This window comes from Amblyomma mixtum, chromosome 3, assembly GCF_055824585.1.
Source record: "Amblyomma mixtum isolate Tamu chromosome 3, ASM5582458v1, whole genome shotgun sequence".
In the NCBI taxonomy this organism is placed as follows: Eukaryota; Metazoa; Arthropoda; class Arachnida; order Ixodida; family Ixodidae; genus Amblyomma; species Amblyomma mixtum.
In genome coordinates this window covers 124,212,418-124,233,839 of record NC_143014.1, presented here as the reverse complement: position 1 = coordinate 124,233,839, position 21,422 = coordinate 124,212,418, and the positions used below count along the sequence as shown (strand labels likewise).

Genomic DNA, 21,422 nt, shown 5'->3' with positions numbered 1-21,422 from the left:
GAGTCCTCGTCTTTTTCGCGCTGTTCAATATGGATAACAACCAATTCGCCCAGCTTCTTGTTCTTCTAAATCTGTTCCTCAAATGAAGCACGCCACAATAAAGCACATTCTCAGGTTTTCAAGCTTGAAGCGCCTTCGGTTTTCGCTAAGCATAGCTTTGTACTTTGAAAAGCTTCTTTCGACGTCACATGAAGTTAATTCAAATTCAAATTTCAAATTCAAATTTATTTAGCATCAACAATGATGTTACAGAACTCGTGATGCAACGGGGTACTAGCAAAAAGCCTGTAACGGCTTGACAAAGGCTTAGCACCCCGTTCACAAAGCAATACAGCAGTGGACAAAAAGTGATAGCGATATAAAGAAAAGCAATATATATATGGCAACGGCTTTACATAATCATAAAAACATGTTAAGTGATAGGGCTAACATCGCGGGTTCATAATTGTAAGTGTTAATGTCTTGGAGATGACTTGGAGGTGTTATCAGAAGAGTTAAGAGCATGTGGTAGTGTGTACATCAGCATTTGGCGGCCATAGTTAGTACGGGTGTGAGGATCTTCCATGTCTGACTGCTTCGTGTGCTATATGCTTTCGCAAACGGAGACAGGGTCGCAAGGTTTTCAAGGAAAGGGTCATTATTTAGATGAAAGGCATGATGACGTTTTAACAGAAGTGCATTGAACAGGTTGGGTAATGGTTGTAATCTAAGTGCCGCGGAACAAAAACATGAGAGTTCATAGGGGCTCAGGCCTTCAGGTGATGTGACCGTATCGTCTCCGCGTAGAAGGCCTCTGATTTGGGAAATTGTTTCTAGGCCTCTATTTTTTTTCTGCCCATTGTTGCACCTTCGTAGAAGCAGTAGCGCCCTTTCCTTCGAGTCCCCGAAATACTTACTGCCTGTACTTCTTCGACTGCCTTCAGTGATTCAGTGAGTCAAGCCTATTCCAACTTCTTCATCCTTTCCGTTTATGTTGAGAAGTTCGCACTGTAGTATGTCAGATCTCTTTCCAAACCCGCCTTTTCAAATATAGCGCTTGCTTTGATCACACACGCAGCGTCATCCTTGATTTACTCAAAGATAGATTTGATCACTTCAAAGTGCTGTGCGTAATACACTGCTGCGTTTATCCATGTTACCCATCGAGTCAAAACACGCTTTGGCGGGAGAGGAATGTCAGGTGCTGTGGCGCGGAAAACCGCAATTCTTGACGGAGATTTAAGAAACACCTGCTTTCCGCTAGATACTAACGCGTCCACTTGGGGAAAACAGAGCCGGGCACATTAGGCGACACGATGCATTGCATGAACAACGCAGGTCAGGTAAACCATCTTGTATAAAAGCGTCAGTGCTTTTCCTGCCTGGCATGTGTAGGATGCCCCATCCATGAAGAACAAAAGTACCTCCTCAAACTGAATATTCCCTAGCCATAGAAGCTCCAGAGATGAAGTGAAAAAAAAATTGCCGACGATTACGATACTTCCTAATGCGAAATCTGAGCGCAGCTCATCAGCTATTTTAGCTTTTCGATAGATTGAGACAAAGAATTCGAGCAAGGCATGTATGTACAATTACAGACAACTTGTTATTTTTAACACATATTCCTTCTTCAAGAAACACTCCACTAACAGTTCTTGATTGTCATGAAGGAAGCTTTGTGGTCGGAGAAATAGATGGATATGTATGTATATATATATATATATATATATATATATATATATATATATATATATATATTATGGGGTCACCCGCGAGCAGCCGGCCGGGAAGGCGCGCTTCCGTGCCAGCTATGCGCGGGCGTTCTCGTGTCCCCAACCCGTGGCGCAAAGTCACAGCCACGGCGGGTTCGGACGAAGTAGGCAACGAACAGAGTACGCTAGGAAACCGTTTATTTACCTAGCGCAAGGCAAAGCACACTGCGGAAGAATGTTCTATCCGATAATATATGGTTCAGCAGCTTACCAGGTCGTCGTCGACCGGCGTTGAATAATCCAGGGAGGCGCGGGCAGGAGACGGGGTCGGCGGGGCAATCGGCAGTAGCACCGCGGCGAGAGGAGAGGGCGAGTCCCTCGTTCCCGCGCGAACTTCGCCTTTTAACCCCTACCACATTACCTCCCTCTTGAGCAACTTGTTGCAATCAAGAGGGGTCGTTCACCCGTCCCTAAGACGCCAGAGCGTAGGCGTGACGTCACGTCCGAGCTGAGGGTGAGGAGAGTTGCCGGGTGCCCTCCTCTCCCCATTCCCTGCGGCGGGCGCTCTCGTCTCGTGACTCGGCGCGGGGTGGCGAGGGATATCTGTATATCCCACAATATATATATGCTCGACTTGCTGTATCAGTGCCTGCTTCTCAAAGACGAATTCTGTGCAAGTATTTCGCGAGGTTGTCACAGCTGTGGAGGCTTTACGAGCGAGAGGAACGAGATGTTCTCCCGTATAAGTGGTAAGAAATTCCCGCTTGTCTTTATATACACATTAAAGCCCCCCACCCACCCTGGCAGGCGCCAGTTAATGGTTGATCGCGAGAGTTCGCTCACCGTTGTCAGCGCTAACGCATGCAGCCCGCAGCTCTCTCTCTCATCACCCCACGTACCTATAAGCGCGATTCAGACGTCCACTGATCGAGGGAGCCAGTTATGCGCACTTCCTTTCCTTAAAATAGGAGTGTAAAACGTTGTCAACGCCAACGCCAATGAACACAATGAACGACGACGGCCTATGGCTTCAGCGCCGCGCTTATGCCACACCGTTGTCAATACCTGCAGCCTACATCTCTGTCTCATCACCCCACGTACCTATAAGCGCGATTCTAGCGTCCACTGACCCAGGGAGACAGTTATGTGCATTTCATTTCCTTAAAATGATCGGAGTGTAAAACGTTGTCAACGCCAACGCCAATGAACACAACGAACGCCGACGGCCTATGGCTTCAGCGCCGCGTTTCTGGCACAACGTTGTCAATGCCAACGCATGCAGCGCACATCTGTCACTACCGCCACGTAGCTTAAAGCACGATTGAGGTGTCCACTGTTCCAAGAGGGCAGTTATGCGCCTTCCCTCTGGTCCAGTTGTCCACCGAGATGCGTGAGACAGATACTGCACATTTCCTTTGCTCAAAATTCAGGGCGCACGTTGTCTCTCTAAAGTGCTTCAAGGCGAAAGCCTTTCCTTGCGCACTGTTTTGCACTGATTTCTTTAATTTTATTTGTTTAGGTTTTTAATTTTTTATTTATTTTTAACTGTTTTTTATTTTTATTATTTTTTATTTCTTTGCTTTTTAATTTTTTGTTGTTTTTTAATCTTCCTGTCAGGGAAGGGAGGAGATGGGAGTGAACGAAGACACCGTGTTCATTAGACGCGCCTTTGTCCATTCCAATTCATCGAGCTGGCATGGCGGAGTGGTTAGCGGGCTCGTCTTGCACTCCGGAGACCCTGGTTCGATTCCGTAACCTGACCAATTTCCTACTCGGTTTTATTTGTTTAATTATTCTACTTGGAGCATCACTATACCATCCCTTTAATTGGTTGCATGGATACTAAGTACAGCTGACACCGTTTGAAATTCGCGCACTGTGACGTCACGACCATTTCGACCAATTGAAAAGCGTGACATTTCTGTCGACAACTCCTGTTTACAACGATGAGGCATTAAAGGCTTCCGCCTTAAAAACCAATTTACCTATTACCCCCTCTGCTTTCCAAGCTCCCGCTCCATTAGTTTCGCAGCTTAAGCGTGTCTAAGGTGTTCACTGCTGGTTACAACGGGCAACGGCGATGCCGCGCAACGCAGAAACGGGCGCCAAAGAGCTGCGCTGTAAAACGCGCTATCGTCGAATGGCTCACCTTTTCAAAAACATCTGCGTTGAGTAGCCTTGCTCATCCGGCTTTCTCTGGGCTCAATGTCCCGACGATGATGATGCAACATACCGTCCGCTAGCGTCCGTTGTTTGGTCGACGGACACCCAACTGTAGTTGTCCCCAATTTCACCTCCAATTTTGGCGAGAGTATCCGCGTAGCACTCTTTGACGTATCTTTTATGAAGCGTTGATTCATCTGCAACATGGTGCTTGGTGTACTTTTCCAGAAAGCTCCGAAGATCACTGTTGGTTAGTTTCCACAACGGGACATCTGCCGCCAAAAATGCTTGACACAACTCTTTGGCAAGTGACGAGGCTCTTTCCTCGTTGGCGTTGCACAACCCTCCTCGCAGCGCCACCAAGGTGCACAGATCAGTGCAATAGAAACATCCAGTAAACAATCGAAAACGGGAAAATACGCCGAACACACACTTAGAGCGGAGGAGGAGGGGCGGCGCTGCGAGGAGGGTTATGCAACGCCAACGAGGACAGAGCCACAAAACGGCTCCATACTGCGAAACCCACTGCTTGCAACGAGCGCCTCTCGATGCCTCTTCTTTCGGCATGTCAGTACGAAATGAAATGTAGAACTCTTACGAAGCAAAGGTCGTGAGCCTGCTCAAGTCAGTGTTGCGTGTTCTGCAAGCGGCATTCTAAGAAGTCATTCTCTGCGGAGGGTAGCGGCCGAGAGTCGACTGAGCGACGAGCGAACAGTGAGCGCGCGAGCGTGCGAATCATGCGCGCGTTGAGGCGACGGTCCCCGGCTGGATGGAGCGCGTTGAGGTGATGGCCCCCGGCCGGACGGCGTCGGTTCGGGAGCCGGGTTACACTCAAGCAGGTTATATAACCTCTTTCACTTAGAGAAAACGTTTTGCGAGATCCGCGCCTTTTGTGCGTGCATCGGCGCGCGCCTTTCGCCATACTTAGATGTCTCAAAATTCAAAAACGGCACCGAGGACCGAAATGCCTCATTTTGGCATTTATAGGCAACAAGTGCGGCTAAATAGGTAGTGTTTCCTAAAAAATTACAAAAAGGCAGACAAGTGCGAAAATCCCCCGTTTAGACATTTACCGTATATACTCGTGTAAGGGCCGCCCCCGTGTAAAGGCCGCACCCCCAACTTGGCCGCCGGCAATTCGAAAAAAGAAAGTGAGCCAAAAACTGTTTCATGCGCGCAAAATTTTGGCCACGTAAAAATCGCTACGACCACGAATGCGTCGTCCCGCGCGCCGTGCTCGGCCTGGAACCCCGCACACGCGGTCCGTCATCGACGCTAGATCGCACGGCGTTCGCACCAGGAAGGACTTACAAAACGTCGTGCTGTGCAAAAGCCAGGATGGGGTGCAGGCGTGTTGGGTGTGCCTCACCGTGCAAGAAAACGCGAGTGGCGCGTTTTTGGGCAGTGACGCGCCGCTCCAAGCCGTCACAAGCGCCCCACCTTAGGTGGATCTTAGGATCACGTGAAATTTGCCAGTAAAGTAATACAGTGATCAAGCAACCGCTAGCAACCTGTCTTACTGCGGGTGGTAATCGCGCAGATCGCGCGGGCCCAATCCGCACTTTTAATATTCGAAGGATTCGTTGCACCTGGGCTAATTCGTCATAAAAAGGGGTATCGCCGCGTAAAAAACGGACGCGTAATCGGGGCTGCGCTGTAGCAGAAATTTTTAGCGGAAAAACGCCGGTTCCATGTAAGGGCCACATCCCGTGAGAACCGCGGAAAAAAAGTGCGGCCCTTGCACGAGTATATACGGCATGTTTAGGCAAATGCCTAAGGTTTAGGGCCCTAGTGATCACTCACTGCCATCGAGTCTCCAGAATCAAGTCAAGCGGCTCGAATCTTAGCTCATGTGCAGGCCTTCTCCAGAGATTGAATAATACCGCGAAATTGCCACGCTAACAGGCTCATGAGAATGGAAGGGGTCCTTTAACGGGGAATAGCTGCTTGTTCACTGGCTGTCGTTCCGTCTTATGGGGCTGGCTAGCGCAAGCGTTGGAGCAAATGAAATCGACAAATTAGCCATTACACTGCAGTTTTCGTGTGCCTCACGTGATGTCGTACCTACCATGACGTCGCAACCTCCGTTCTGTTACATAAATCGAAACAAGGAACAGCAGAGGAGAAATTCAATTTTAAATTATTTCACAGCGCAGGCAAGTTCTACGAGTTGATCAATGTTCACTATGTCTCACGCATCATTCCACAGAGAGACAAACTACGAAAAATTCGGTGCCTCTGTTCCTTTAACGGAAGTAGCTGCGCAAAGATAGCAAGGATAATACGAAGGTGTCTTAAAAACAAACAAAAAAAAGTTTGTTCCAAGATGGCCGAGATGAAAAGGGTTTATGCGTTACGTCTTCTTTTCTAGAAGCCGATTAACTCCAAAACATTCATTGCTGTAACTGATGTGTGACTGACCGAAGGAGAAGCACAGGGATCGCAGTGCATCGTGAATTATTGCTCTTTCATAATAAGCGATTAACAAACACGAGCCTATTACATTTCATTCGTTAGAGAGAAGATAGTATCAGTATTGGAGGGCTTGCGGCAGAAAGGATAATTAAGTTGTTGTACGTTACCGTGTACCTGTGTGAAGGACTGTGTACGGGAGGCCTAGGCATGGCCCAAAAGAACTCTCTTCATCGACTAACACCAGAGACACTGTGTCTGGCTCAAAATTATCGCCCTGTCCCGTCAGCGAAGGCGGTTGTGTGGAATGCAGCGGGCGCAACACAGAGACGTGCGAAATAGCCAGAGGGCTAAGGAGGAGAGGCCGCGCGGGGAGCCCTGCGCGACCACACGCATCCCTGCGGCCCGTTTTGCAGCGCGTCCCCAACTCCCCCCCCCCCCCCCCCCCCCCCCCCTTTGGCGCAGAGACAGGCACGTTTGTGCGTTTGTGTGTGCACGCATGCGCGCCTGCAGACGGCCTTGTTGCGAGGTACGGGCTGTGGACTCGGAGAAGGCTAGGAGTTGGGTCTTTATTAAGGGAAGTTAACCCAAAAGAAAAGAGGGCCCCATGCCCTTGGAAAACAGACTGTCTCCCCGGGCAGCTGCTCTCTTCCGCTGCTAAGGGAGGACTCCCTTTGTCCGTTGACGGCCAAGTTTTCGAATGCCGTGGTCGCGTGTCCAAGCCGCGGTTCTTGGAAGAGACCACCCCGGGTTCTGATGCGAGAAGAGAGAGGACAGCCGTGACCCTCATAAATATGTCAACTTCGAGAGGAGTGCGTCTTCGGCTGAACATGAGACCCGCGTTCGCGAAGAGGCCGGCACCCTGCGGCGCAGAGGGTAGGCCGGGACGCTCGCGGCAAAGAGAGTTTCCCGGAGTTCGCGGGCCCACAGGCCAGCAGTGTCTTGAAACGCAACGGCCTTACTAATGGCTCGAGGTGGCGAGGGAGGCCGGCAAGTTAGCACCAAGAGGGCTCCCAGCAGAGGAGGCGAGGAGGACACCGAAGAAAAAGAGAGTCCTCAGAGAGACGCGTTGGAGACAGAAGGGACAAAGGACAGAAGGAGAACGAGCAGAGACGGGCGAAGTGTACGGACGGAAGCAGATCGCGCTGGTCTGGAGTCGGTGAGGCCGGACCCGAGGGCATCCGTTGCAAACTGACCGCCAGCCGAGACGCCCAAGAAGCCGGACGCCACAACCCGTCAGAGTACCGCCAGCCGAGACGCCCAAGAAGCCTGACGCCATCACCCGTCATAGTCACCGAAACGGGGGACCGTCACCAGGCTGAGCGCCACCCCCGCCAGAACAGCCGAGAGCGAGGCGCCCGCTGGCCGGACCACACCGACGCCTAATGCAAGACAGCGGTGAGCGGAACTCCCAGTTTCACCTTCAGGCAGAGTGTAAATAAATTAGGTTGACTCGGAGGCGTTGTGTGTTGGCTCATTTCTCCTCGCTTCAGCAGAACCCGTAGATAGCAACAAACAACTGTGTTGCATTGTGACCGACCCCCGACAGGCGGGAACGTCACAAGTGGTGGCAGCGGTGGGATCCTGCTGGAGTTGTGGTGCGAGACATTCACCCTCGTACCCGAGGAGAAAGGAGCTAACATGTCGCTACAGGAATCACCGAGTCTTCACGAAGGGATGATAGGTGCTAATGAAATGCTGTTGGGAGCTGTGATTCCATCATTCACGGGGGGTGACAACGGTCCCAAAATAAGGGACTTTCTGAAAATTTTAGAGCAGGTCGGTAATCTGGGCGGATGGCAGGAGAAACAGTTAGTCGGGATGGCGCGATGTAAGATGGTCGGGGCTGCTCTGGACTTTGCGTGGTTGGATGAAGAGGTGGCAGGCGTGACTTCGTATAAATCGTTTAAAGCGCTCGCGCTGAAACGATATGATACTGAGCCGGCGTGCAGGAAGTTTGAGAAGTTTCTCAGCGCAAGGCAGAGTGCTGGTGAGAATGTGCGCTCATTCGCGAGCCGGCTTCGTAGGCTCGGAACAGAGGCTTTCGAGGACGTTGATGGCGATGACACGTCGAAGAGAGAAGCGAGGCGCGAAATCCTTAGGGAACAGCTGACCTCTATTTTTCTGAATGGGCTCTGCGATCCGGTAAGGAGATTTGCTCTGTCACACGATCCGAAGACATTCGACGAGGCAGTCGAGGTAGCGTCTAAAGAAGAGCAAATAGAGGAAGTGACGCGCACGAGCACCGCGACTGTCCGACGTGTAGAAAGCAGAGAGGAGAATGGTGATTTTAGTGAACGTCTGGATCGGCTGGAGAAGCTGCTCGAAGAGGTCCTTCGGATACGTGAGGGCCCTCCATCTGGGCAGGCGCGAGAATTGAATCGACGCGTCAAATCAATCGCCTGCTTCTCGTGCGGCAGGTTAGGGCACATCTCACGTTTTTGTCGTCTGCGTCAGATATCGCACGGGCACATTTCAGGGCGCTTGGACCGCTCCGAGCAGCGTAAGAAGGAAGGCGAGGACAGCCCTGAAGGTATCAAGGAGCTAGATAAAACATCTGCTGAGAGCCGCCACGAGCGAGGGTGTTCAGAAGCGGTAGTGAGCCTATGCACGGACAAAGCAGAAGGAGTTCGCGGGCCACGGGAGACCAATCGCCATTCAGACGCGCTCAGCAGCGCGGCGGACGCAAGGCTAACCGAGGTTCTCCCTGTGATTGAGCAAACCCGCCTGTACGTGGAGCAAAGGAAAGATTTGTCTGTGCTAAAATTGATAAACGAGTGCGACAGCTCAGAACGAAAAGAGTCAAGATTGTATCATTTGGACTCTTGTGGTTTACTGCGTTTCAGAGACAAAGCGCACGGTGCCTCAAACCGAGTAGTTGTCCCTTTGCTAATGAGGAGTGAAATTGTGAGGTTATGTCACGATATGGAAGGCGGAGGACATTTAGGATTTCAAAAGACCCGCCGGGCGGTTAGCAAAGGTTATTTCTGGCATGGACTGAGACAAGATGTTGCAGAACAATGCAGAAACTGCCAGTGGAGAAAGAAACCGAGGGTGAGCGAATTGCATGGACCACCTCCTAATCTTAGTGTGACTTAGGGGAAGTCTGGTAGTTGCCACGACCATTGAACTGTGCTCACGATTTCTGCGGTTGCGTGTTTTACATATAGAGGGCGTAGTTGTCCGCCGTGTGAAATTTACTCCTCTGCCTGGGGGGACTGAGGGTCCGCCCACATTGTGCCGTGTTGTGAAACCAGTGCTTGTGCGCGAGGACGATGTTTAGCAGCTGTGTCGTACTCGAAATATGACTGCTGCCATAAGATTGAGTTGCGAACTTTGCGAAGTACTGTTGGTTGTGAAAGTGTGGTGACCACGAATTTTTCGTAGAAAATTTCTTTATAAGAAGAGGGGGTTGTGAAGGACTGTGTACGGGAGGCCTAGGCATGGCCCAAAAGAACTCTCTTCATCGACTAACACCAGAGACACTGTGTCTGGCTCAAAATTATCGCCCTGTCCCGTCAGCGAAGGCGGTTGTGTGGAATGCAGCGGGCGCAACACAGAGACGTGCGAAATAGCCAGAGGGCTAAGGAGGAGAGGCCGCGCGGGGAGCCCTGCGCGACCACACGCATCCCTGCGGCCCGTTTTGCAGCGCGTCCCCAACTCCCCCCCCCCCCCCCCCCCCCCTTTGGCGCAGAGACAGGCACGTTTGTGCGTTTGTGTGTGCACGCATGCGCGCCTGCAGACGGCCTTGTTGCGAGGTACGGGCTGTGAACTCGGAGAAGGCTAGGAGTTGGGTCTTTATTAAGGGAAGTTAACCCAAAAGAAAAGAGGGCCCCATGCCCTTGGAAAACAGACTGTCTCCCCGGGCAGCTGCTCTCTTCCGCTGCTAAGGGAGGACTCCCTTTGTCCGTTGACGGCCAAGTTTTCGAATGCCGTGGTCGCGTGTCCAAGCCGCGGTTCTTGGAAGAGACCACCCCGGGTTCTGATGCGAGAAGAGAGAGGACAGCCGTGACCCTCATAAATATGTCAACTTCGAGAGGAGTGCGTCTTCGGCTGAACATGAGACCCGCGTTCGCGAAGAGGCCGGCACCCTGCGGCGCAGAGGGTAGGCCGGGACGCTCGCGGCAAAGAGAGTTTCCCGGAGTTCGCGGGCCCACAGGCCAGCAGTGTCTTGAAACGCAACGGCCTTACTAATGGCTCGAGGTGGCGAGGGAGGCCGGCAAGTTAGCACCAAGAGGGCTCCCAGCAGAGGAGGCGAGGAGGACACCGAAGAAAAAGAGAGTCCTCAGAGAGACGCGTTGGAGACAGAAGGGACAAAGGACAGAAGGAGAACGAGCAGAGACGGGCGAAGTGTACGGACGGAAGCAGATCGCGCTGGTCTGGAGTCGGTGAGGCCGGACCCGAGGGCATCCGTTGCAAACTGACCGCCAGCCGAGACGCCCAAGAAGCCGGACGCCACAACCCGTCAGAGTACCGCCAGCCGAGACGCCCAAGAAGCCTGACGCCATCACCCGTCATAGTCACCGAAACGGGGGACCGTCACCAGGCTGAGCGCCACCCCCGCCAGAACAGCCGAGAGCGAGGCGCCCGCTGGCCGGACCACACCGACGCCTAATGCAAGACAGCGGTGAGCGGAACTCCCAGTTTCACCTTCAGGCAGAGTGTAAATAAATTAGGTTGACTCGGAGGCGTTGTGTGTTGGCTCATTTCTCCTCGCTTCAGCAGAACCCGTAGATAGCAACAAACAACTGTGTTGCATTGTGACCGACCCCCGACAGGCGGGAACGTCACACCTGCGTGGGGTGAAAAATGACGTGCTTATTATTACTTTTTTTTTTGCAGCCGATGTTAGACGATTGTCGAAAAACCAGGAAAACAGACCAAGAATACGCCGCTGTCGTATTGAACCTTAACTGCTGCGGACACATTTCAAATTGGAGGTGAAATGTATAAACGCCCGAGCGTATACTAAACTTTTAGTAAAAGTTACCTCCGCATACGGCACCTTTCGCACGTAAAATTCAATTTGTCTTAATAACATGGCGCAATACCGCCACGACCGAAAGTCTATAGAGACCACCAGAGCAGCGGTCTCTAGGCTGCCGGCGGTACCCTGACTGCGTGCATGTCTGGCGGCCGGTGTTAACAACGGCGCCATGCGCGCGCGCGCCGCTTCTTTGGCCGGACGCTTGAAGAGGCGCGCAGGTGCTCGACGGAAGAGGCGCGAGGTGCCGCTACGACCGAGAGCACAGTAGTCATCGCGCTTTCCCAGAGCGCGCGCGTCCAGCGACGCAGCATGCGCAGCCACAGCAAGCTGTCGAACGACTGCCGAAGCGCCACCCCGCACCTATTGCGTCGAGCGTTAGAGCGCCTCGTCAAGGTACGCGAAGCAGCGAGCCTGCAGGTAAGAAGCGACGCGCTTACGCTTCATTGCACGGCTTTTGACGCCAGGCATGTGCTGTCAGAAAGCGCTAGCATGCATTTGGTCCACGTCTACTGCCACTACCGTTGACTTTAGCCCGAAACAGTGCATACATATCGTTAGAGAGGGGGGACTCGAACCTCCTCGTTGCTTTATTTTTTTGTTTCCCTCAAAGGGCTTGCTTCTGCTGAATCGCTTTTTGCAGCTTCGAAGCACCTTGGCTGATTATCTCCGTAAAGCTATGCGTCGTCGATACAGAGAAGGGTTAACATGGGCTTCATTGTATGTGCCGGGCGAGGCAGGAACTCCAACGTATGATTGCTTATTTCTCGATCGTAGATCGCCCACGTCAGAGGGTGATGGCGTTCCGGCCCGACGCCTCGATCAGAGACGCTGTATCACAGGAACTGCCTGCTGGCTGAAGTTGAGCGTCAGTGTCACTCAGTCCTTGAAGAAGCTTAACGTGTAGTGATATATATGGCCTTCGTCTCGATCGAAAGAATAAGTCATTCTGAAGACAGGCTTGACATCCGAGTTCTTTGAGAACCCTCAGAAGTTTACTCTGAAAGAATTGCGGAACTCTGGACGCTCCGAAGGTCAGGCGAGGAAATAAACGACTGAAGGATGTCAGAAATGCCGTCTATGCTTAGAACGCTTCTTCGGCAATGCTCGGGCTCACTAAACGCTTTAGCGTGAGTTTTACATGACATTCATGGACGTATTCGCTCTCTGACAACAATCTCTAAATGGCTCTGAAATCAACACGCATGCAGAGCCTGCCGTTTGCTAGCAGTGATCATCAGTACGCGACATTTTGTAACTGCGTTCACCCTCTGTATGACATCAGGTTTTTTCATACCAGAAAGTTCGTCTTTCACAGCAGCACTTAGCGATAACCGTCTGGGACAAGGCTGCTGAGTGAAAAGTTGTCTTTTGTACAGTCTTCGTCATTGATTATTGCTTCGTCATTGATATATATATATATATATATATATATATATATATATATATATATATATATATATATATATATATATATATATATATATATATTGCATACGCTCCCTCACTGTAATGCTTGTTGGCATTAGAGTGAGTTAATGGGTTAATTAGTTAGTAAGGCGAGCTTGGAGTACGTGGAGAAAACGCAGAAAGCGACTTCATTTAGTCAACAGCGCGTTGAGCAGCTGTTGGAGAATTTCACAAGGTTAGATTTTTAGCCGCAATTAGTTGCTGTTTGTAGAGCGTTGACAGCGTTCGCGCTGTCTTGTTAAATTCTGTCTCTGGTGGGCCGGATATGTCTATTCGGTGAAACATCATGACAAGGTCCAGCAAATCTCTATCGACTTGAGCAAGAGCCGCGTCGCATGGAGATCGCAGTGGCACCATGGTGCGATGGCTGTCAATGTCGGCCTTGAGAAACGGCACGTTTCGCCTTCGCAGTCGCGGCGATTTTCCATGATGCGTTTCCTGAAGGTCGTAACAATTTGCCTAGGCCGGCTTGTTTGGCTGCCTCAACCCGGCGAGTTGGATGTGGTTTTGTGGAAGCCTCTGCATGGTATCTCTCGCTGCGTGGCTTACAAGCTGACCGACGCAGAAAGGCCCCTTCCTTCAAAATGTACTACCGAGGACAAAAGTTTGCGGGACGCGAGTTCTTGGAAAACGCTTATTGTAGCTTCATGTCGCTACCCAGTCGCCTGGTTTTGTTCCCAGAGGAAGGAGCATTTAGGACTGTAATACCGCCACACAATATCAGGCGACTGGGCGGCGGCGTGGAGGTACAATAAACGTTCTTCCTAAAACTCGCGTGCCGCAAAACCCCCCGATAGTTACAAGCGTGTCCCCGATAGTTACAAGCGTGTCCGGCAGTTGGGCAGGCCGTTTTGAAATAGGCTGGAGTGTCGCCACGTCGTCTTCACTGGTGATGGTTACCGCTGCGGCCCTTTCGCACGGGGGCTGCTCGGATTGTTTCCTTCTCCCCTTCCCAGACTCTGGAACAACCGAGCGCATTCTGCGCACGGCGAGGCTGCGCGTCATATCCGTGGTGTCTTCTTTATCGCCGCCGCGCAGCTCTGTGCTCCTTTTTTTTCTTGCCTGTCGGCACAGTCGGCTGTCCATGCAAGGTAAAAACAGTCCTCTGTCTGGGATAGCGCCTTCTCTATCCGGCGCGCTGCGCATTTCTTTGTGTTGTTGTCTCGCCGTTTCGGAGTTCCGTGCGACGGCCACGGCGCACCCTGCCGCAAGCTGGGATTCGGGTTGCAGCTCCTCGCTCAGCATCCGGCGAGGAGGCCCACCACCATGCAGCCATTCGCGTCAGGGCTCCTCTTTCAAGGCGCCATATTGGCCTTTTCCCTCCAGTCTGAGGAGGAGGTCGGTGACGGAGGCGGCGATTGTCCTGTGTACCTCTTGCACGCGTGTAGGTTATATTCGTTATAGGAACCCAGTGTTTTTCAAACACCTTCGTCGTGATTTCTTCTAGCTTCGGCTCATTCCTAAGCTTAAGCGCATTTTAGGCTTGGCGTTCCACACGGTAAAAGAACCATGCTGAAATGTGTTGTGTTACCTTGATGTGAAAGACAAATTTAGTTTTCCACGTTGAAAACGTTGGCATCTGGTCGCCCGGTTGCGGAATGCTTTTTTTTTGTAGTTTTAGGGTGGAATGTGGGCCGCTGGAGCTGCTCTCATTAGGCAGGTTACAGATGTTGGAGCCGTTGACATTTGGCAGGTGACAAATGTTGTCGCTGTTGCTGAGTTATTACACCGTTGCTAGCGGATGTAAGCGTGGCACGGAGCCGTCCTAGTTTAGCATCGCTACGACCCTGTTCGGCAGAAAAGACACGCTTCAGATAGCACGCTTCAAGTGCTCAAAGTCTAGAAATGACGCGCCTTCCTCGGGACCATCGGTCGCTTTATCGTGCCTGTCGTGGGTACAAGGAATGCTGCCGCGGCGTGGAAAAAGTGGTCGCCCTATCGTTCACCGTGCGAGCTGTGCCATGCACATGCGAAACATCCAAGTAGAGCCTGTAGTGAGCGGCGATCTCAGAACGTGAGCCGTGACTGTACGGAGGGACTAATCCTCTTTCTTCTCCGCGCAGATTCGGGGGCTAGCGCGGCATCTGAGGCGTCTGCAGGTGACCAGCCCGGCGAGGGAGAGCGCCATGCACAAGTGCAGCGAATGCAAGGCGCGGTTCCCGCTCACCAGCAAGCTGATGGCGCACACCGCATATAAGCATCGCAGCGCGGAAGCCGAAAAAGGCAACAAGTTACCGTGCCCCATTTGCAAGGTTCGGTGCAAAACGAGGAACACCATGGCCATGCACCTGGGAACGCACCTCGGCGAGCGCGCCTGCAAGAAGTGCGGCGCCGAGTTCGCCAGTGCCGGAGCCGCGGCCGCTCATGAGCTCTTCCACCCGACCGCAGGGGACTTTGCATGCAGCGAATGCGAGAGACTGTTCGCACAGCAAAGTCATCTCGTCGAGCACAGCCGCGTGGAGCACGGTTTAGTCCTTCCACCTGGACCGTCGCCTTGTCTGTACAGCGAGTAGACCAGGGAAGAGGTCACACCACGGACACCACACAAATTCACCGACTAACTTCGAAGCTCGGAGTAATCAGTATGTGCCGCAATAAACACAAGCGCCTTCTTGGAGTCCAAAATCTCCATCAATTTGTCGGAGTTCTTCATCAGCCCATGTATGCTGTCACGCCGTGGGAACTCGCTGCATGCAAACGCGCGAATGTGGTGTTTTTGGCTTTGGCATAGAAGTGAAGAGCCAATCCATATTGAGAAAAAAATATGTGTCGTTTTAAGACAATCATAAGGGAGAGTTAAAGCGACACGAAATTCACATCTGCTCGCTAAACAGACTGAGGATCGTAAGTTGGAGTCAGAGCTTCGGCTATACACTATACATAATAAAATTAACTCGTCTCGCGCACAGAAGTGTGTTTTATTTGCTGTAATTAGTGAGGACAGCCTCCAAACTACGCCCACACCTTTTCCTTCAAGCGCTTCACTTTTTCTCCACCGCTGTGTCCACATCAAACACATCCCACCTCTTGCATATTTTTCATGTTTTTCAACTCCGCCCTGGCACACCCCGCGACCCCTAATGCGCGTTTTCCCCAACCTTGCCAATTTGACAGACAACATGATTTCGTCTTCTCAAGGACGCAGGCGCAGAATTTCCAACGCTGTATCGAGGCACACTAGGAACTTCCGCCAAACCAGCGCCCGCCAGCGGCGGTAAGCCACTTCCTACCTAACTCCCAATGCCTTCTCCCTCTCGCGGAAGGAACAGCGTGGCTGCCACACAAAGCCCTGACCAAACGCCCTTGTCAACACATTTGCCACCTCGAAGTACGTGCTCAGCCATACTTCTCTTCGATGAACTTAGGGCTGAGAAACTTCATTTCGTTGATGTTTTACTTTATATATTCCTTCACGCTGTCATTGAAAACGTGCACTTGTTATTCAGTTCACACCTTCTACAACCGTAGATAAAGCGCCACGGGAATTTTTATAAGTGATAAACTCTGCACATGGCCGTGGTAGTGGGCTCGTTTTCGGAGCACATTTAGCGTTATAACGACGGCAGCATCTCAGATACGTTGCACATTTAAGAGCGCGCTGACCCCGTGTTGCTCTGACCACTGTCCACTGGTTCGAAATGCATGGCTAATCTGGAGGCGAAAGTTCTTCGGCCCTGTTTTAAGGCCACCTTTCAGTGAATTTGCATAAACCCGACAGAGTTAAATCGCAGTCGATTATTCAAGAGAGAGAGCTGTTTTTGAAAACGATAAAGTGGGACGCGACCTCTTCTCTCTTTCTCAAAATTTTCACCCTTTCCCTCAAAATGGCTTCTCGATCGCATTCTGTCCCGTTCATGTGATCTACCGGTTTGATCATACGCCTGCACATCTATTGACTGCGTTGTTATCAGCCGAGTGCAGAGCCAAAAATGTGCCGTTCGGCGCAGTGCGTGCGACGATGCTGCGTTGACGGCGTCCTCTATGACATTTCCACAGGCAGGCGCTGGAAATGTGTACCTTCACTGTGTTCACAAGTACCGTAAGAACGAATAGATTGCTGCCAACGTAAAAAAACGCATCCATGGTTTTCTTATTTTTATAACAGCGCATAAAACTGCAGTGCGAGCCCCCTGCTGAAAGTCTGGCGCTGCGGTAAAATAAGCGTTATCTCTTCTGTGCAATTCCTAATATCGCTCTTCTTCAAGAACCGTCTCTGGAAGTCATTCCATGACAAGGCTGGGCATGGGACAAAGTATGAAAACATTCTGAGATTCTTTGCCATGCTTGCCAAATGAGGTAAACAGCGCTAGTTGACCTGTTCGTCACTGTGAAACGTGCTTCTTGAAAAGTGTCGTGTAGGGTGGCCTACCCTCAGAGAGAAAGGCAGAGAGGTCGGCCCGAGGGGTTACACTCGGCCTGTTACTCCTCAGCACAGGGGAATGGGAAGAGGAGAAGGAAGATGGCTGACGATGTGGAGAACAGAGAAATGAGGATATACATACAAGCACATCAGGAGCGCGCCTGATCGCAAGCAAGAGTCGATACCCGCGCTCACGAAACGAAGGAGTACCTGCGTTGCCTGGAGAGCTTTCCAATTCTCCGGCCGAGTGCCCAGTACGAGGCCCTTGGCCTGCTCTCGAAACGCATCAAGGAGTCGGTCAGCACCGCGGTCAGTGGTGGTTTTGTTCACGAGACAATAATTTGAGATGGCCTCGCAGCCAATGGCGAGCAGAGTACAGTAGTGTTGTAGCCATCAGGGCGTTGCGCGACAAATTAAAAGCGTCGCTGTTAGAGATCAGATTAGGAACGTGGTCGGAAGGAAAGGTGTTTTTATGAAAATTCGCCCAATTTCCAGTGTGTGTCCGAAGAACAGAATGAATGTGACATGACTTCACTTTCATGACCGTGCATGCATGTAGGGAATATGTGCTTCGCATGTCGGCTGCCGGGAAAAAGTTTGGTTTAAGTGGCCGAACGTCATGCGCATTCTGCCGGTTTTCGAATCAGACTAAGTGTTCTCCACTCTACGCATTCACTCAGTAATCGATTCGCCATGATTCAAGCCGACAAATCGCCGTTCTCCACTCCGCGGAGTGAAATAATGATATAACCCTGACACACTGGCGTTCAAGTTAACGAAGCTGCTGTGGCTTTTGAAGCCGTCACGCTCCGGTCAGTGGAAGCTTTGCAAAGTACTGAGCGTATCCTAAAACGGGTGGTCCCAGACCGCGTTTATTCTCTGTGGAGTCCACTGCGCCGACCGTGCGTGACCAGGTGCCACACTCACACGGAGACACCGGGCTGCTTCGAATGCGCATGCTCAGTACGAACTCCGGCGTGAGGCTTGATGTTAAGGACTGCTTGAGTCGTGTTACGCCCGCTCTGAAGGTTCAGGCGCCTTGAGCTGGCTTCAGAGTGCCGAATTCTACCATATGAGGTGTAGTCCGGAACAGCACTTGAATAACGCGGACGGCGCAGTGTTCCCACGACGTCAGTAGATATTGAGGAGGGAAATTGCTGGCCTGTTCCTCGAGTTTATTCATGACGAGTGATAACGCTTAGCATCCTTGCTCAAGGATGGAGACCGCATTGCTCGCGGGCTATTGCCGCAGTTCTATCTGTGTGGTTCGTCTGCTTCGTCTTGCGCACTCAGTAACCCTGTAATGCCCATGCGTTGAGAACCTCGAATTAAAATTGTGAACTTCCAGGATTCCCCCACAAATGGTCCTTAAATTGCAAAAAAAATGTGAAAAACTGAAAAATTTTATTAGGAGACATATGATTACAGCATAAATCCAGCATTATAACGTAGTTCCGCGAACATAAATAAAAATTTTCGCATTTTCTCAGTCTCTGTAACGCAGGTGTAAGCCGGGCTTAACTCAAAAAGCCTAGTTTTAAAAATTGTGGAAAGCCTTAGGTGAAACATTTTGTCTCGGCTGCTGCTGACTCAAAAGACGTGGGTTCGATCTCAGCCGCGGCGGTCGAATTTCGATGGAGGCGAAAATTTAGAGGCTCGTGTACTGTGCAATGTCAGGGCACGTTAAAGAACCCCGATTGGTCGAAATTTCCGGAGCCCTTCACTACGGCGTCCCTAACAGCCTGAGTCACTCTGGGACGTTAACCCCCCCCCCCCCCCCCCCCTGATCCGTAAAGCGTTATCATTCGAACGGCTTATAAGAAAACGCTCGGCTACCCATGAAAGCGTCTGCAGAGCGGCTGTTACAGCTGGGGGTACACAATACGGCTGGTGAATTCATTAGCGCCCATCTTACAAGCCAGATAATGCGACTGGCCACAGCCAAGACGAGCCGCAGGGTCATGGAGGATTTAAACATCTGCGCTCCGCAGCAAGTGGCTGGAGGGCAAGATATACTTTGGGAGTGGAGGTGCAAATTCCTTACGCTTCCGCTTCCCAGAGACATGCAGCCGGAGCATCATCATGCGCGACGAGTGTCAAAAAGCAAGAAGATGAACGAGTGCTATTAAAATGAAGGAGGAGGCTCTTCGTGGACGCTGCAGGTCCTGTAGAGGAGATACCAGCAATCTCAGTTATGCACCAAATGCAGGCTGCAGACGGGCTTTCAGTTCGTAACGGGGAAACATTGGCTGTGAAGGAAGTGGCGATAGCCCTATAGCCGCGACACACTCTGCATCGAAATACACTATTACATATTCCCAGGCGGCTTATAGAAATCATGTGCGTCGCAGAATCATGCCACTGGCCTGCAAAATTCTAAGTCAGTGTCGTACTCCACCTGCACGGAAGGAGCTGATATGGGTACCAGCCACACCGGAAACGAGCGTGCGCATGCTTCGGCCCGAGATTTTTAAGGCGAAAGCCTTTAATGCCTCATCGTTGCCGACAGAAGGCTGTCAACAGAAGCTTGTCAGCAGTGGTGTCACGCTTTTGACGGGTGTTCACCCAGGTATGTGAGACAGTTACTGCGTGATTTCCTTTCCTCAAATACAATTTTCATTTTCTTCATTACGGCCCCTCTTTCTCTTTCTTCTTTCACTCCCACTTCCTTCCTTAGTGTACGGTGCGGTTCAGGTGCCCACCGAGATGACAGAGAATTACTACGCCATTTCCTTTCCTCAAAAAGCGTTGCGTTCGAAGGGAAAGGCATCGCGCCGAACGGGTGGTGGCGTTCCGCGGACTCCCGGGCAGCGCTACAACACGCTGTCGCGTTCCACTCCTAAAGGCGGAGCTTAAGCGTCATTAATTAGCTGTTAATCAGTATTTAGTCTTTAATCAGTAATTAGTCATTACTTAGTAATTAGTCGTAAATTATGTGTGACGTCACCAGTGCCACAGAGGCAGTCAAAGTGGTGCGGAAAACGCGTTCACCTCTACGCACTTTACACAGTTAAAGTGCCCCCTGAATTTTAGTGCGTAGCCTGCGTCAAGGTCGAAAGCACACGATGAGACGCTACCTTTCCACCACGTGGGCAGTTTTAAGTGCGCTTTAAATTTTTCTTCCCTGGAATCCTTGAAAGGCGGACACTGCCGAGGCCCGCTAAGGGTCCTAATAAATCAGAAGAGTGTCACCTCCGGTGGCTACAAACTATGTCGTTTCATAATCCAGCTAAGCGTCACGCCATTGAGCCCGAGTCCTTTTCGGCGCAGTGCCAGTTTTGTGGCCAGAAGGCCAACTTATACCATATGGTATGGGCTTGTCAGAAAAATAGCAGTATAGACATAATAAATCAGCCAATGTGGGAGGGCTGGAATGCGGTCCAGTCCGGTTAGGATCTCGAGGAGCAACGAGCCCTCGTTGAAGGAGTACGGGCAGCGGCTTTTGCCAACGGTGTTGCGGACTAGAGACCCGATCAGTCTTCCCGTAACCCAAGCCTTTTGTAGCGAAAGCTACATTGACCACGAACTTGCGATTTCCTTGTGGCGGTGCTCAGAGGAGGCACAGAGACCGACATTGAGCCATTGCCTAGCACCCACCGCAGCTGGCGGACGCCGCGCGCTCGCCGCGCCATCTGGCATGACGTCACACCGCGCGCCTCGCCGCGGTGGCTCCGCGGCGAGGTTTGGTATGACGTCACACCGCTTACCTCGTCGTTGCGCTCGCCTCCGCTTTCGCTACGTATATCCTGGCATAGCTGAGCTAAGCCACTGACAATTTTTTTAAATTTTCAGTAAACATTTTCATCATCATCATCTCTCTTCCTTTCTTGTTTCACTCAAGCTTTCCCCTCTTCCCTCAATGCGCGGTTGAGAAGTCCACCGAGAGACAGGCAGTTGCTGCGCCTTCCTTTTCGTCATAATCTATCATGATTATTATCTCTCGCAGAGAGGGGAAGGTTGAACTGGTTTGACCGGTTAACAGCATGGAGGAACAAAAAGTATTTTCTTTTCTGCATGGGTTCACAGAGACGGTAGCTCTGCGAGCGGCGTGGCGATAGCAGCTTCATCTTCCTTCATAACGCACCCTCCGTGCGCGGCTGTCGTTTCCCGCCAGATCGATGGAAATTCCCCATGATGGGCACATACGCCGCTGCCACGTTAGCAACAGGCGGTCGAAATGAAATCACTTCTCTTAACCTTGCGTGATTAATTGTAATACACGTTTCGGGTGGAGTTTATATAGCCACAGGCGGCGCCCATCAGCGAGAGAAAGCATTTGGTTATTTAAATTGCTTTGTCGCTTCCACTTTTTCTACGATCGCCTTCTTTCTTTGCCACGCTC

At 51.4% G+C, this 21,422-nt stretch overlaps 1 protein-coding gene across 3 annotated transcripts in view; it reads left to right on the top strand.

Moving 5' to 3' along the window:
• Positions 1-15,351, top strand: part of LOC149351710 (uncharacterized) — a 48,161-nt gene extending 32,810 nt beyond the window's left edge. For 2 of the 3 annotated variants that reach the window (XM_089577080.1, XM_089577079.1), the window contains exon 3: positions 14,784-15,351. In XM_089577080.1, coding sequence (XP_089433206.1) covers positions 14,784-15,233 — 450 coding nt within the window. In that variant the 3' untranslated portion in view covers positions 15,234-15,351. Of the gene's footprint in view, positions 1-11,411; positions 11,671-14,783 lie in introns of those variants that run through there. The other variant, XM_089577081.1, reaches the window with a different exon arrangement.
• Positions 15,352-21,422: the final 6,071 nt, after the last annotated feature.